Here is a 15,720-nt window from a genome sequence, read left to right as displayed (position 1 = left end):
CATCTGTCCATCATCGTATAAAGCCCGCCCTGGCAATTTCATTGGTCCGTCCCGATCCTGGATTTATGTAGTTGTTCCCAATACGAGACCCTCCAGACCCAACTTCCCGACCCAATTTTTTTGTGGGCGCGGATAAGTTGGGCTGGCAGCCAGGCTAGGCAATTATACCTAACCATTTCAAAGACGTGCTAAATCATTTGAAATGTGTGCAAACTGTAGGCAATTGCACTTGTCATTTACAAGGATGTGCCAATACAATTGTAATTTGATTAAAGGAATGAAAAATTCCAATCTGTAGTGAACAAGTGCCCAGTGGTTTGGAGGTCGGCACGTGTTGTTATGAAAATGCCATTTCTGTTTCGTGAAATGAGCCAAACCAATGGAGAAAAACTGTAATGTGTTTCACCAGAGAAAGCTGCTCCTGTAAGTGGGGCTCCCCAGAGACATTCTCTAGGCTCCAGACTGGCCTCTGGCCTGGCTAAGCTGTTCTGTTGTGGCTGCCACATCATCATGAAATAACTATTAAAGCTGCAAGGTAAAATTATAAACTAAATTCAAATATAAACAACTCTCATAGGGCCTCAGCAACTTATACACCATGTTTAAAGGTGGCAATTTTTACTGAAACAATCCTGTACCTTTAATTTTGGCTGCAATGGCTTTTATCCCTATCACCTTTTTACATTGTGAACTTTTTTACTTAAAAATGCTGAAGATATTTTCAGTAATTGATGAAACTTAGACTTTGACAAATATGAAAAGTTATTTTGTACAATGACAAAACTCATTACTTTTGTACTTCACGCAGGGTTAGGTTGTCTTTCGTCAGCAGAGGGCAGCATAAGTGTAATACTACCCTGACAAGGATGAATGAAGTTCCCAACAGCAGCCAGCAGTTTTCCAGAATGTATTCTAACAGTGAAGGTGGTTATCAAGACAATCCATAGAGCCAGCTTGAAAGGGTTAGTGTCTTCAAACGGCTGCTCCCCTGACAGACACAGCAAATCAAAAAAGGATAATGGGATAGAAAGATAGATCCAGATATCACATAAAGGCTGACCAGTAGGGGTTGTATTTTTATTTCCATGGAGAAAGAAAATTTGATTTGTTCAGTGACAAACTATCTGGGATAGAGTAAATTGCTTTTATACATAACAATGTATAAAAGTTTTGATATAATGTTTTTCTCCTAATCATCCAAGAGCCCCTTTGGCAACCTTGCAGCTTGACACCCCTGTCTTGTCCACAACCCCTCCGTGGGTCTATATTACCCCTCTCTATGAATGCAGAAACCCCTTTCTCCGGATTCTCAAGCTCTATATCCTGGCTTCACACCATACCTACAGAGCAATATGTTTTGTCTTGGTACATATACAAAACAAAGCAAAGAAAAATTATACATTATATTGAAAGTCATATATATGATATACTATATGTCACATTAAAACATCATCATAGTGTGATGATATTTCTCAATAATTTATCATATTCAATTGGATGAGGATTTTTTGGGCTAAAACATTATTGCAGTGGATATTATTAAGTTTAAATACAAGTTTGCTATGTTCTTTGTATATTATCTATCCATAGTTGATGGTTCATACAGAGGAAGAATGTGGGCTGGGGAAGATGTTCATCTCAACTGTCTTCTATCATTGCATCCATCATTAAAGCTTGAGGCACTCATCACATAGTCTGTCGGAGGCTCCTGTTTCAGTGGAGGATGGTTGGTGTGTAGCTACAGAGGTTGACTCGGTGTCTTTTTACTACGTGCATGTGGACTTGGCCCTCAGCTTGAAACTTAATTCCTGTACTTTGAACAGAACGACCCTCAGGAACCCCCCATCCAACGCCTGACGTTCCTCCATCTTAAAGGGGCAGTTAGATCATTAGCATTAGGTTGTCTTTTGGCCCATCAGTCGTGTTTTATCAATGTCTAGCCACCCTCACCATCGACCTGCACGTTTGTTACCACCATCACTTGTACTCACCTGTCACTAATAAATACCTTTTTTCACCACCTACCAGTCCCGGTCTGCATTTGGGTCCCATCATGGGATTTGTGACACTGTAACACCTTTTTAAGGCACAAAAACTTGTTCTGACACACGGCATGTTTCTAGCAACATCTGTAATCATTTCATAATATTTGTATTTTCCATAGATAAATATTTCTAGATAATTAGTATATTTGGTAAGTATTAACAACTGGTTTTGTGACATGCTTATTAAGGCACATTAATGATTTCATTATTATTGTTAATGACTAATGTTTTGTCTGACTTCTGTTAAGTTCAGGGTAAAATATATTTCATGCCAACAGCACTATAAGAAAACAATGTGAGGACAGGTCCATCCATCCATATCCAAATCTACAGTACAGTGTCATGTGATTACATTGCCATGGTGCATACCTCACATCATCATAGTAGAGATGGTGACAGGTTCCCTGTCTCTCCTGTCTGTCCACAAGACAGGAGAGCAACTGCAAAATCTACTAGCAGAATACAATAGCCTTTGTAAATATTTTCCTGGTTTTCCTTGAGCGACTGCACATTAATAGTTTTACTTTTCCAAGAAGCATTGAACCCAAATGGCATCTGAAACAGAACAAATGGTTCCAAGCATCACTCTAAGATGTCACCACTTACAATAGGTCTATAAATGTATCACAATTATTTGAAAACTAAGATATGGTGAGAGTCTGATGGACACGTACAGAAGGTGTGAAGGTTAAACGTTCTTTGTATAGTGGCAGACACTTTTGACATTGGATTTTCCTCCTGAATAACGTGTACTATGTCATGCACTTGTTGCCAGGATTCATTTGATACGTTATGCATTGGTATACATGGTATGACATACCACGCTCTGTACACTGACGACACTAACCTGGGAAAAATGTTCCCTTCGGTGATGTTCCAACTAAGGCATTTCTCAGTGATGCAAGAGAAAGTTGAGAATGATGAGGCAGCTAACCTTTTGGTGGGGCGCTGTGTGATTACATCTCATCGGAATAGATGTCGGATTCGTCACTCTCCTCGTTCCTCACAAATGTAAACCATCCTGCAGCACTCCCCTTTGGACACATTCTCCTAGCTGTGATAAAGTGGGATGGAAATAGCACTGGACATTATTTAAAAGGTTGGTGAGCAACAGGCTCTCAGACACAAACAGATCCTTCATTCATAGCTAGAGTCTATATAGGTTTAGTAGTACAGACTATCCGACTGTACCTATATACACAACATGCATTGTTTAAACCGGGGGAGCTGCTACCTTGTGAACAGTCACAGCGATGTAAGTGATTCTAACGAAAGACAAAGGGAGTCTTATGAAGCCTCCTGGCTAGACCTGGTGCTGGAAACTAGACCATGGGAAGAGTAAGTACTCTGTTATGAAGAATACAGTAATTACTTTGCATATTCAATTTATATAAAGTAGAAGAAAAACATTAATTGAAAGAACACAACTTGTTTTCAGATATCATCAGCATAGTAAATTTCACTTTATATTGCTAACTATACACAGCCATCACCATGTCTTGATAATAGAGATAGATTAAGAAAGGAAACTTCATAGACATTTGATGGGTCTAAAATTATAAGACAACAGTCTGCAGTGGTGACAAACTCATGCAGCTCATTTAGTTTTCTTTATTTCCAGGACAACTGTGTCTGAGAAGGACACCTCACGCAGGGAGAGCTATGAGCAGAAGCAGGTGGCCCACCTTCTGCTCTGCAGGAGCCCAGACCAGTCTCTCTGGCTTGGCAGACAGGGAGGAACCATAACCAAACACCAGCTCCCCCACAGGAGCACCGTCCCTGACCCTCCCCTCAACCCCAGCCAGACGACTCTTCCCAAGGCCTCTTGTCGGTCCCCCTCCTCCACAAATCTCCAGCAGCAGCTTAAGTCCATCATGGACCTGAAGAGTAACGGAGTGTGTTTAGACAAGCAGGAGGTCTCCCTCATTACCAAGGACCTGCCGAGGGTCAGCCCTCCCATCCGCGTCAACTTCAGAGCCTCCTGCCTCATCTCCCCACCGCGGCAGTCCTCCCTGTACTTTCAGAGATGAGAGGGATGATGGACTGTTTAACTTTGATGCATGGGCTACAGTAAATCAGCATATCAAGCATATGAAAATCCGGAAGGAAAAAAACACTGACAAACTTCGAAGTTCCCATGTAAAGTCTTCTTTTGATCTCTCCAGTATGAAACAGTACCATAGATATTTACCATGTTTGCTCTGATAACTTTTGTCAAAACTATCATTCTAAATTAGACACAGAAAACAGAATGAACACAAAAGGCCACTATCAAAAAGTCTTTAGAGGGCTGTGCTTGTCTCGCCATCTACTGGTGAAACACATAAACTACTGCACTTCAGGTTTATAATGTCTGTGATTGTACTGTATATACAACCCATAGGCTAGTGTGAAATGTTAACTGGTCAAGCTAATCAGGAAGACAAAAGCTAATAAACAGTAAATCCACACAAAGGCTTTATTCACAGGATCGTACAGGATGGTCTCCAAATGTATTTTTGATGGTGCATTGACATACTATTTACACACAATTGTGGGTATATTTTTACATTTACAAAGACAAATCTAACTCTTAATTCAAGCTTGGTACCAGCTATTCTATCTGGCTTAGGAGGTGTAGAGTTTAAACAAACCATAGATTAGTGCTGCTGCTAAACAATGTAGCTGTTTGGTTGAGCTCCACAGGTTTACCCGTGGTCAAGTTTGGATCTTGTGTTTACAAAATCAAGAGTGTGGATCCAGGATGCATTTTACCTTTTATAATTATGATACATTTGATAATATGGACAAGATTAAACGAGAAACTGAATCACCACCTACACACATTCATGAAGCACACATGTAGGCTACATGTAGGGGGTTAAATATTGGCCAAACAACCTAAACGAATTCCCCTGTGGTTTGAAGGAAGATGGAAACTGAACAGTGTATTAGCATGAACCAAATTATGCCAAAACAATATAGTTACCGTTATTTGACTCTATGGGTTAAATCAGAGCAAGAATGGTCAAAGTAAGGTTAAAATGATATAAACATTGAATAACACATTGCAAATAAATGAAATCAATTAAAAGGCAAACGTGTAAAAATAAAAATAGTTACCTCTTACCTACTCACCACTTTTACAGAACATTTGTGTAAAAATACTGAATTGTTAATAGTTAAGTCACTTAACCAGTGGTTTGTAGGCTGGGCTAGCGAGCTAGCATTGGCACCGAACAGTCACGTAATGTGACGAGACTGAATTTAAAAGTATATATACCATACCACAGAATGTCTAATATATATATTTAAAAGTATATATATATACTGTTTTCTGTATATATATATATATATATATATATATAAGACATTCTCTGGTATGGTTGTTTCTAGCTAAAAAGGTCAAATAGAAAAAGTGAACCCTATCGTTTATTTGTATTATTTTGCCCTGACTGATTATAAGATTATATATATATAATCTTGCATTTTTATAGTCTTGCATAGCCTATTTATAAGCTTAACATTTTTCAAAACTGGACTTTCAATCAAAACTGGAAGTGATAACGCTAAATCATGGAAGATCGATGCCCGGAGCTAAAAGATTTGCTTCAAACAGCGGGAAAAAAGATAACAAAATTATATAAAACCAGATAAGAAAAAAAAATGTTATTTTAAAGAATAAAACAACATTTGTCTTGTTGTTTTGGACTGTATATACTTTCATTTCTATTGAATGAGTATGAATTGTGGAATTGTGATGGCAAATTAAGAACACAGAGGATGCGGAGCAAATGCGCTCTCTCTGAGCCTCTATAAATGTAACACTTTTCTTTGGCCAAATATGTGTGTGTAAAGAATGCTGATATGGGATATGAAACATAACCATTAGTCAATGTGCAAGTAGACAGTTGAATGGTGAATTGATGCTGTTCTGTTCAATTAATGTAGGCCTATTTGTAAATCTGACTTTAAAAGAGTCTGCCTCCCCAGCCACGAACCTCACGGCACGTCACTGAAATGTAGGCAAGTCAGTGTAAGCAAGAGGTGAGCAAGGAGTAGCCTACAAGGGAGAACTGAGGAGAATGTCTCTGGAGATGAAGAATCCACAGAACAATACTCTGCCATTCCCTTTATACACAAGGACGACCAATCAGACCGAATTTTTACACATTGGGGTGTGAGAGCCATCAAGTAGAGAATCTGTCCAGAAACTCCAGACTTTAGCATATGAGAGGTAGGGGCAGGGTGACACCCATCCTTTCATACACAATGCAAGATATAAAGCCAATAAATAATATAATAACAGATTAAGATAACTCACGGCTATAATCCATTTCTTATTCATGATAACATGTTAAAGAGTAATTGTCAAGTAGTTCCACTCTTAGGCATCAAGAACCAATATCAGGAGGTTCCTTTCCATCTCCAGCCTCTGCTCCCTGGGCAGGATGAGGCTGCAGTAGGAGCTCTGCCTTTCCACCAGCTCTCCCTCTAGCTCCTTCAGCGTGGCCGACGCACGCCTGTGCCATTAGCTTTACCGGTCCAAGGAGTGGTGCAAAACATCCCCGGCAGCACCCGACTCCAGAACCTTCCTCTTCTCTTGATCCAGAAACTCCCTTTCTTGCTGCAGCTGCTTGTGTTCCTCCATGAGCTGTTGGCTCTGGGATATGGAAGGACAAGTGGGCAAGTATTAAGATGCCCCCATGTAGGGCAGGACATAGCACCCGCCCACCCGCCAAATGTAGGTAGAATTATTTTACCCGCTTTGGCGGGTAAAGCAGTCACTCGTACAAGCCACTTTGGCAGGTGGAATTCTACATATCTCTCACTATAAGATTTTTTATTGTAGTCTTCTCAACAAAATAATAAACTCATTGCAGGGTTCTCAAGCATGACGCATTGACTGTGAGACACACGCATTTCAACCAGTACCTACCTACCTACGTATCGTTTCCCCTTGTGTTAAACAGTCTCGGCCACGGTAGGGGAGACTGGGGACAGTCGCAACAAGGGACAGTTGAAACAAGTCTTATTCCTCCAATCAGAAACATGCTAGAGTGATGACACTCATACTGCACAGGCACAGTTAGACCCCTCCCCCCACCAAGAAGACAGAACACATATTCAACATCTGCTGCTGCATTCATTGAACAAAACTTGTTTTGGTAGTATGAAAGTAAAATTTTTAATGAGCTGTATTTTTGTCATACTGTCCTGACCTTTTGTATGAATTAATGAAAACGTACTTAGTTTGAATTATTGTTTTGTTGACTTCTAAGTGAGATGGTTAGCATGTGTCAAGGTCAGTGTGTCTAGCTGGCACATGATGTTCTGTCATGGCTGATAGGGTTGGGGACGGTTGCAACAAGCAACCTAAGCATCCATATCAAAACAGACCACACAACAGTATTTTTCAACATGAACACGTCAATATTTTGCAACAAGCATCAGATTGCAAATTGTTCAATTCTTCCTGTCTGACACTGAAATATGGAGATATTGAATAGCATCTGTAACACCTGCACTGAATCTATGTAGGCCTATGTTCTACACATAAACAAACAAAACTCAATAACTTATGTGATCAATATTACTAAATAAAATACAATAATATTATTGTATAAATAAATAATACTTTAATATTAAAGTAAATTAGTTAATATTTCCAGATTTCTATGCTCATTGAGACAAAAAGCTTAAAGGTGACATGACATGAAAACGTAATTTTATGAGGTTATTTAACATTAATATGAGTTCCCCTAGCCTGCCTTTGGTCCCCCAGTGGCTAGAATTTTCGATAGGTCTAAACAAAGCCCTGGGTGTTCTTCTCCATCTTTGACAAAATGAAGGCTCAAACGCTCTGTTTGAAAATCTCCTCCAAGTGACGTAGATACGAGAAAGGTTACCTCCCCTCTCATATGCTTTGCCCGCCCAGATCATCTGGCCCGCCCATGAGAAACAGAGCTACAGTACCACCGTGCAAGGGCAAGTGCGATATCGGTTTTTCCTGGAGAGACATCATGGCGAGCAAACAAACGAAGCACAACAGTTGCTCAGTGCGTGGATGTACAAATGCAAGCTCAAATCTTTATTTAATTCCTTCATCCGAGCCTCTGCACAACCAATATCTCAATTTTATTTTCGCTGGAAATGCGCCTACACAACTTCCCAAAGTAGCCTATTGCCTGTCTGCGCCAAACATTTCAGCCACTACTGTTTCCTGAACTTGAGCCAACACAAAGCTGGCCTTGCTGAAATTAAATTCTGGATAATTACTAAATCTCCTTGGTCAAGCTACAAAACTTGGACAAGTAAGTTAACTAAAGCTATATCATTTTGTTGCTTTACTGTATATGGTTACCTAGCTTGCTACCCTTAGAATGTGGCTGTAACATTAGCTCTGCAGCTAACAACTGAGACTGTTGGCAACAGTGTTGCTAAAGATAAATGGCATCAAGTGTGTGTGTGAATACAAACGCTGTAACGCCAGTGTTGTACACTTCTTTGTTATTTGGATAACCGTTCTGCTGTTGGTGTTATGGCTCGCGATACCCGCCTTTCTCCACATTGAAATGAATGAGTGTGCATCTCTGCAAACCAGGGTGATCAGATGACAATGGCTAAATTCGAGGCATCTTACAGCAACGGGGGCTACGAGCCATTGCGATACATCCGTTGTAAACATTAGCGCATGTTGCCGCCCCTCTCCTCCTCATTAGCATTTAAAGCTACAGACACAGAAACAGCGCGTTCTGAGGAAAGCTGATTGTGGGACTACTTGTAGTAGCTATAATTCTGCACCATGGCTGAATTTCGAGAAGGAGACTTCAGATACAGTATTAGGGGACCACTAAGGCCTATATAAAAGCATCCAAAAACAGCATGTCATGTCACCTTTAAGTTAACTAGTGAAATTTAAGGTATTTTTAACATGTTGCAACTGTCCCTGACTTGTGTTGCAACAGCCCCCTGGGTTGGGGTCAGTTGCAACATCTGGCTTCTTCCATTCAAATAAATACTGTGAACATATGTCATATGTAATCATCTTTAAATGGTATGGGTAATTAGCAAACAGATGCAAGTTTAATATATACACATTTGGTTGGTCTCGTAGTGCAAATAGTCTCTGAGTAACTGAGAGAAATGCAAAAAGTGTTGCAACCATCCCCAGTCTCCCCTACGTTAGTTGCTAAGCAACATAGACGCGCGAACACACACAAAAGCTCGTCTCGAGGGGCTTTTGACATAGAGTCAATATAACTAGAGTAAGCTACTTTTACGTTCCATACATACACATTTCAAATTGCTCAAACTACCTTAATTTATATCACAAACCTTGTTCCCCTGTCGACTGAAGCTAGACATTTAAGAATTTGTGAATCTTTACAGTAATTTATGCTTTCCACCATTAGCCATAACTTTCTTAACCTTTCTTAACCTTTCTTCTCTTCTCCACACAAAACGTTTGTATACCGTTAAGGCCGATTTATACTTCTGTGTCTCCGTTAACGGACAGACGCACGCACAGAGTCGGACGGATTGGTTGAATTTATACTACTCCGACGGCTCTGCGTGCTGAAAGCTATTCACCGCTAGAACAGTAGATGGCGCTGCACTGCAATGCTCGCTAGGTTATCGAAAAGTCGGAGCAAATTTACAAATTAGCCGCTTCATCAATAAAATAAGCACATTCTTAGCAACTACACTGCCCATTTCTCGTCACATTTTAATTCAGATGCTGATTTACATGTACTGTTTAGCTGAAATATGAATTGTAAAAACTTACAACACCTACTTACAATACTTTAGCATGTCTCTGTAAAGCCTACTGACTGTCTTAGTTTGTCTGTTATTGGAGTCGAAGTTCTAACATTAACTTACACAGCTAGGCAAATTAACATTCGTAAAAAAAAATCTGGAAACTTAAACCCAATCCAAACCTTAAAACTTACTTCAAATATTATGCCTTTGTCAATCGCGAAAAGAGCTTGTGAAGCTGTGGAAATATTCTCTATTCTGCTGGCTGTTCTTATTCTTCTGTATCTGGCAACAGTCTCTCTTCGATTTGAATAATGCACCGCAACGCAGCAAAATAAATGCCTCTCTCTAATGAGGTCAAATGAGATGTCAATCAGCATCAAATTTCCAATAGCGAATTACATTTTGGGGTGGCACCCGGGGTGGCCAATCAGATGTCAGGGGTGTCCAATGCCACCCCGGACACCCCTCTGGCTCCGCTACTGCCTGTTAGTACCCGCGAGCACATTTGCAGGCAACTTTTATTGACGTAGGCAAATAAATGGTGTGCTAGTTTACCCATTTCGTATTGGTTTCCAACTTAGCAAAAATCAGGAACAATTATTCTATGAAAAAAAGCTAGTAGTATGAGCCAGGTGCGAGAATCGAACAAAAATTATTGGGGGAGATAGTTTTGTAAATGTTGACTGGAGTTAATAGAATAAAAACGACCGGAAGAGTCGGGAACCTAAATGCAACACCACCTACATCCACCGGGGCCGTTGCTTCAAGCAACGGGGCGAGGGGTGGGGATCTGGCTACATAACGGGTGTAGGAAAACCCGGATGGCAGACAAAAAAAGAGAAAAACTGGTGATGAAAGTGAAACCGAAAATGAAGAGACTAAAATAATTGTGTTTGTAAATATTTAACTGGACAAAAAGAAATTCTGTTTCGTTCATATATTTTCAATACATCTTTTCACCCTGTTATATGCAATGAGCTACTCTTTTTGTCTTAATCAGTTGCATATTTTCATACAAAAGGAGCTTTACACATATAAGAGCTGAAGATTGGCGACACATGTAGCAAACCGTAGTCAACTTTAATCAAATAAAACTTAATTTCCCCAAAAAAATTTGGCTAGTGAAATTGCTGAGTGGCTAGTAACTTTGGAAAACCACTAGCCACAGAGGCTGGTGAGCAAAATGTTAAGCACTGCCCCCGTGTGTTGACCACCCTTGCCGCCTTGCTTACATAATGCGGCCCTGTCTCAACCACGGGTAAACTTTTGGACCATCTATGCTTCCATGCTATTGGTTGGCGTCAACATACCCACCCCTTTTTGACATTGGGACCAACATTTTTTTTATTTTGTATTCAACATCGTTGAATAAAATCATTGGGACCAACATACCCACCCCCTTTTTTGACATAGTGTCTGTGCTAGAGTGTACGTAGTCCTACTGTGATCATGTGGGCTCTTACATAGCTATTATTTCATATTTGCAAACTAGTCAGTGTCATTCATTTTACAAAAATTATGCACTTAAACTGGGGAACGGGGATGAATGCAACCATAGCCTATAATGACTAAGCGCAGAGCATGCAAAGAGACTGTAAATAATTTATGAAAGGTTTACACATTTATTAAAGATTCGTTTTGGCATGAAAAAGTATTATGCTGAAACTTTACAACCACCAAAATGTGAGTGAAAAAACAATGTGTGCGCAATGCCCCATGTATGGTCAGAAGTGATTCAAACATTCAGTAACCTACCAAATAGGCAAAGGAATGCACCAGATACCTGGCCAAAGGTGCTGCTCAGCCAATGCAACATAGCGGCATGGAGATTAAATCTGTTCACATTTGTTACATACTGTATTTGTTCTTACAGCCGAAATGGCCCCGTTTCCCAGACATGGATTAAGCCTAGTCCTTTTTCTCTTACTTTTGGACTACAGGTTTAATCCATGTCTGGGAAACTGGACCATTAATAATGTGCGCTCCTTGCTCAGGTTTAATTAATGGCACTCTGTTCCTTGCTCCACTAATTTACAATTCTGTTCAAACATGCTCTGACTAACACAGGTCTCTATCCACTATAGGTTCCTCTATAGGTTCCCATCCCCATCCAGAGAGGAAAAAACAGACCCTGTACATTTTCATTTAGTCTCAATTACATAAAAATTATTTTGTACATTCCCTGTATGAATAGTACTTGTATATTGCCATGGGTATTACCTGTGTTTCATTTCTTGAATAAGGCTACTCTGTGTACTATCCAGCTGTCTTCAACCCTGTGTATTCCTAACCTGTTTTATTGTAATGTTATTTTGCTTGCTGTTGTGCCACAATTTACCCATCACAGTAACCAGACGCTCTGCCCTTACCGTTTGTGCTCTCACACTGTCATCTAGTGGGCACTTTAGCGATCTTAAAGTGGAACTGAACTGATTTATGAAATACGGCTCATATTATTAAAATAAGGTCACAAAACTTTATCTGACAACTAAAAGAGCAAAATGTTCCATTTGTTAATAAAAACGTTTTACACTTTACTACTTAACAACAGGGAGCGGCCATCTTAGAATCGTCATCTATGTGACGTCACGAGAATGGGTAGCCTACTGTGACTGACAGCTGCAAGCTATGGCATATGGCAAGCCGTTTTAACATCTATTTCTATAAACGTACTAGTCACTATTTTAAAGTTACTAGTACCAAGTCTCAAGTCTTTTTTAATTTGTCAGGTACACAGAACAACACAAGGTCAGACTGGGCACTGAAATTCTTAAGACAAGACAACGCAAGCACCTGGCATAACATAACATATAAGTACACAGAACATAATTTACGTCTATGCTGAGCTTAAATAAGTGAAACTTCCTAAATATACAGATAGCAATAAATAATAGACTGCACTAACCCTAATACTAAAACTTTCTAAATTACAGATAACAATAAATATTACACGATAGTAACCCTAAATGCACATAAAACCTATTTCAACCCTATAACCTATTCTAACCTAAGTGGAGTACAGTACAATAGTGCAAATTGCAGATCAGTGACTATGCCAATGACCATACAGGAGCCTGGTGGCGAGGTACAGTGAGGTACAGTAGTGCAATGTTACTGATAGCGCAACCAGTAGCTGAAAGTGACAATGTATAAGTGACTAGTGTGCAGTAAATCAATGCCCATATTAGTGTCCATTCAGAAGCCTGATGGCCCTTGGGTAGAAACTGTTGTCCAGTCTGCGTGTGCACGACCGGATGCTGCGGTAACACCTTCCAGAAGGCAACTGGGTAAAGAGACTGAAGGATGGGTGGGAACAGTCTCTTAGAATCCTGCCGGCTTTCCTTAGGCAACGTGTGTAGTAGGTGTCCTATAGGGCTGGGAGCTTCCTGCCGATGATGAACTCAGAACGGACCACACTTCGTAGGGCCTTACGGTCCCTGTCTGTGCAGCTCCCATACCACACTGTAATACAACCAGTCAGAATGCTCTTTATAGTGCATCTGTAAAAGTTAGTGAGGATGACTGAGTCCATACCAAACTTCTTCAGTCTCCTCAGGAAGAAGAGGCGCTTATAGGCCGATTTGACCACCTTGTCCGTGTGAACAGACCAGGTGAGGTTGTTGCTGATGTTCACCCCGAGGAACTTGAAGCAGCTGACCTTCTCCACTTCAGATCCATTGATGAGTAGGGGTGCATGCTCCTCCTCCTGCCGCCGCCTCCTATAGTCCACAATCATCTTCTTGGTCTTGCTGATGTTGAGAGAGAAGTTATTGTCCTGACACCATGATGTCAGGGTGTCAACCTCCTCTCTCTAGGCTGACTCGTCACTGTCAGAGATGAGGCCCACGATGGTTGTGTCGTCAGCAAACTTAACAAGGAGGTTGGAGCTGTGCATCTAGCAATAGCAGTGAGTAATGAATATGATTGACATGATTTGACCAGCAGCAGCTGATTGGACAGATGTGACCCAAGTCACATCTACCCAATAACTTGCTTATTAAAAAAGAAAAAGTTTCTTATGGGCCAATTAGGGTCTTTATATTGTTCCCGCTGAAGTACATTTAAAATATAAAAAAACAATCCGGGGGCTCCCTGCACACGTGGGGCTGCAGCCTAGGCAAGCCTGTGCATTAATCAGCGCCTGCTAGAATACCAGGGCTTGATTTATACATATCAAAATGTCTAGCCACTGGGGGACCAAAGGCAGGCTAGGGGAACTTATATTAATGTTAAATAACCTCATAAAGTGACATTTTTATGCTTTGAGACATTTAAAAGAACAATCATCATGGCAATGACTACACAATGGAACTTGCATTTAGCTTAGCTTACTTCTAACAATAAGGGCCAATAGATGGTTATGGTGTTGCATGACAAGTTATTGGCTATCCAATCAGAATATGCAAAAGGTGTGTCATTAAACAGTTTGTGATGGTGCCCTTACCTGTGTTGCAGCTGGCTGGGGCAAACTCTCTCACACTTGTGTCCTGTCGCTCCCCACTGTCCTATCTGAGGCAAAGGCTACTATTTGACTGTAGTTCCAAATTTGTGTCCTGTTTTTTAATACTGCAGGTACATGGATGACCTCAGCAAAGTATGACACTGACACTATCCACCTCTGCTGTTCACCAGGCTGCTGCGCTGCTATTTGAAAATGAAGTGAGCACAGATTTGGACATAGAAGCTGGGCAGTGCTCTGTGCCATCACAGTCAACCAACACAGCGTGCAAAGTAAACTTGTTACACTTCACGTGTGTGGAGTGAAGTGTGGAGAGGGTGGCAGGCTTCTGCTTCCTGGGGGTCCACATACAGGACAGCTCATCCTGGAGTGTGAACACCTCTGAGCTGCTGAAAAAGGCCCAGCAGAGACTGTACTTCCTGAGAACACTCAGGAGGAATAACATCACATGGAGGTCCTTCTACCGAGCCTCCATTGAAAGCATCCGCACATACTGCATATGCATTTAGTATACCAGCTGTACAGTGGCTAAGAGGAAAAAGCTCCAGAGGGTCATTAACAGCACTCAAAAGATTGTTGGCTGCCCTCTCCCCGCACTGGAAGACCTACACAGATCCCGTTGTCTCAAAAAAGCCCAGAATATCATAAAAGACACTTCACACCCCTGGGCACTCCCTGTTTAAAGGGGTGATTGACTGGGTTTTTGGGGTATTTCACACTGTTCCTTAAGGTGTCCGAATAGGGTATGTAACATTGGTTGGGTTGAAAATGGTCTGGGTGCTGTTCTATGGCCTCTGGTAATTCCTCTGAAATTTTCCCAGGTAATTTTGATGGTATGCTCATTAATATTTAGATGAGCTGCGCGTTGATTGGTGGGTTTTCAACGAGTGAAGCTGCAGAGCAGAAAGGCAACAGCACTCCCTGAAACACCAAAGGTAGAGACGGAGACTTGACTCTACACAACACTGTTTTCAACAGATTGACTCTACATCGTTTGAAATGATCACGTTAGTTGTTTCCACTTCTTTTGTCAAAGCAAACAGGATCGACTTTGGTGGGTAACGTTAGCATTACAGCTTACCAAACAAACTATCGTGATTCAACTCAGCTTTAGTTAGCTCTAGCAATCTTGCTGAAAAATAGATCTGGACAAACATGCATCTTGAATTAGACTTACATGACAACACAGGTTATTTATTTGAATGAAACACAGTCGGGAACATGAAATAACGTTAGCCCCATTGCCAGTAAACTAAATCATCACACATTCTACCGATGCTAGATACAGGCAGGATACATTAGCATTGCTAATAACTGTTGCGACAACATCATACTACAGCTTGCGGCTGTGATGAACATAAGGTCGGAACAGCAACTCTTTCAATGCACTGTTTCAATTAAGGCAAGGACAAACAGACTAAAACATAGTTTCTATCCAATTGCAATAACCACTTTTAAAGGTGACATGACATG

The 15,720-nt window shown here is 40.8% G+C and overlaps 1 protein-coding gene and 2 long non-coding RNA genes across 4 annotated transcripts; 1 reads left to right on the top strand and 2 right to left on the bottom strand.

Annotated features, from left to right (window-relative positions):
- Positions 1-1,789: 1,789 nt before the first annotated feature.
- LOC146300732 (uncharacterized) lies at positions 1,790-3,391 on the bottom strand. Its single transcript, XR_014766614.1, has 3 exons — positions 3,280-3,391; positions 2,980-3,099; positions 1,790-2,600 (listed from the first exon to the last, which is right to left on the bottom strand). It is a non-coding gene; the product is annotated as an uncharacterized LOC146300732 (long non-coding RNA).
- On the top strand, positions 3,146-4,499 carry LOC146300731 (telethonin). Its single transcript, XM_084705334.1, has 2 exons — positions 3,146-3,383; positions 3,667-4,499. Exons 1-2 carry the CDS (start codon positions 3,250-3,252, stop codon positions 4,073-4,075), a joined length of 543 nt encoding a protein of 180 aa, XP_084561460.1. The 5' UTR covers positions 3,146-3,249; the 3' UTR covers positions 4,076-4,499.
- Positions 4,500-5,519: 1,020 nt separating this feature from the next.
- Positions 5,520-10,079, bottom strand: LOC146300730 (uncharacterized). Of its 2 annotated transcripts, none has more exons than XR_014766609.1 (3): positions 9,980-10,079; positions 6,968-7,121; positions 5,520-6,687 (listed from the first exon to the last, which is right to left on the bottom strand). It is a non-coding gene; the product is annotated as an uncharacterized LOC146300730 (long non-coding RNA). The 2 variants fall into 2 exon arrangements; XR_014766613.1 differs by having other exon boundaries at positions 6,968-7,018; positions 9,980-10,072.
- Between the last annotated feature and the right edge of the window lie 5,641 nt (positions 10,080-15,720).

Source organism: Hypomesus nipponensis, chromosome 2 (assembly GCF_054491055.1).
Source record: "Hypomesus nipponensis isolate SF chromosome 2, ASM5449105v1, whole genome shotgun sequence".
Classification (NCBI taxonomy): Eukaryota; Metazoa; Chordata; class Actinopteri; order Osmeriformes; family Osmeridae; genus Hypomesus; species Hypomesus nipponensis.
Note: the sequence above shows the minus strand (reverse complement) of the source record. Positions and strands in the feature narration are given on the sequence as shown.

Bases quoted from the DNA above. Each gene is read 5' to 3' on its own strand.
- LOC146300731 (XM_084705334.1), top strand. From the start codon at position 3,250: ATGCATTGTTTAAACCGGGGGAGCTGCTACCTTGTGAACAGTCACAGC. The intron at 3,384-3,666 runs GTAAGTACTCTG...CTTTATTTCCAG, and splicing joins GAAACTAGACCATGGGAAGA to GACAACTGTGTCTGAGAAGG.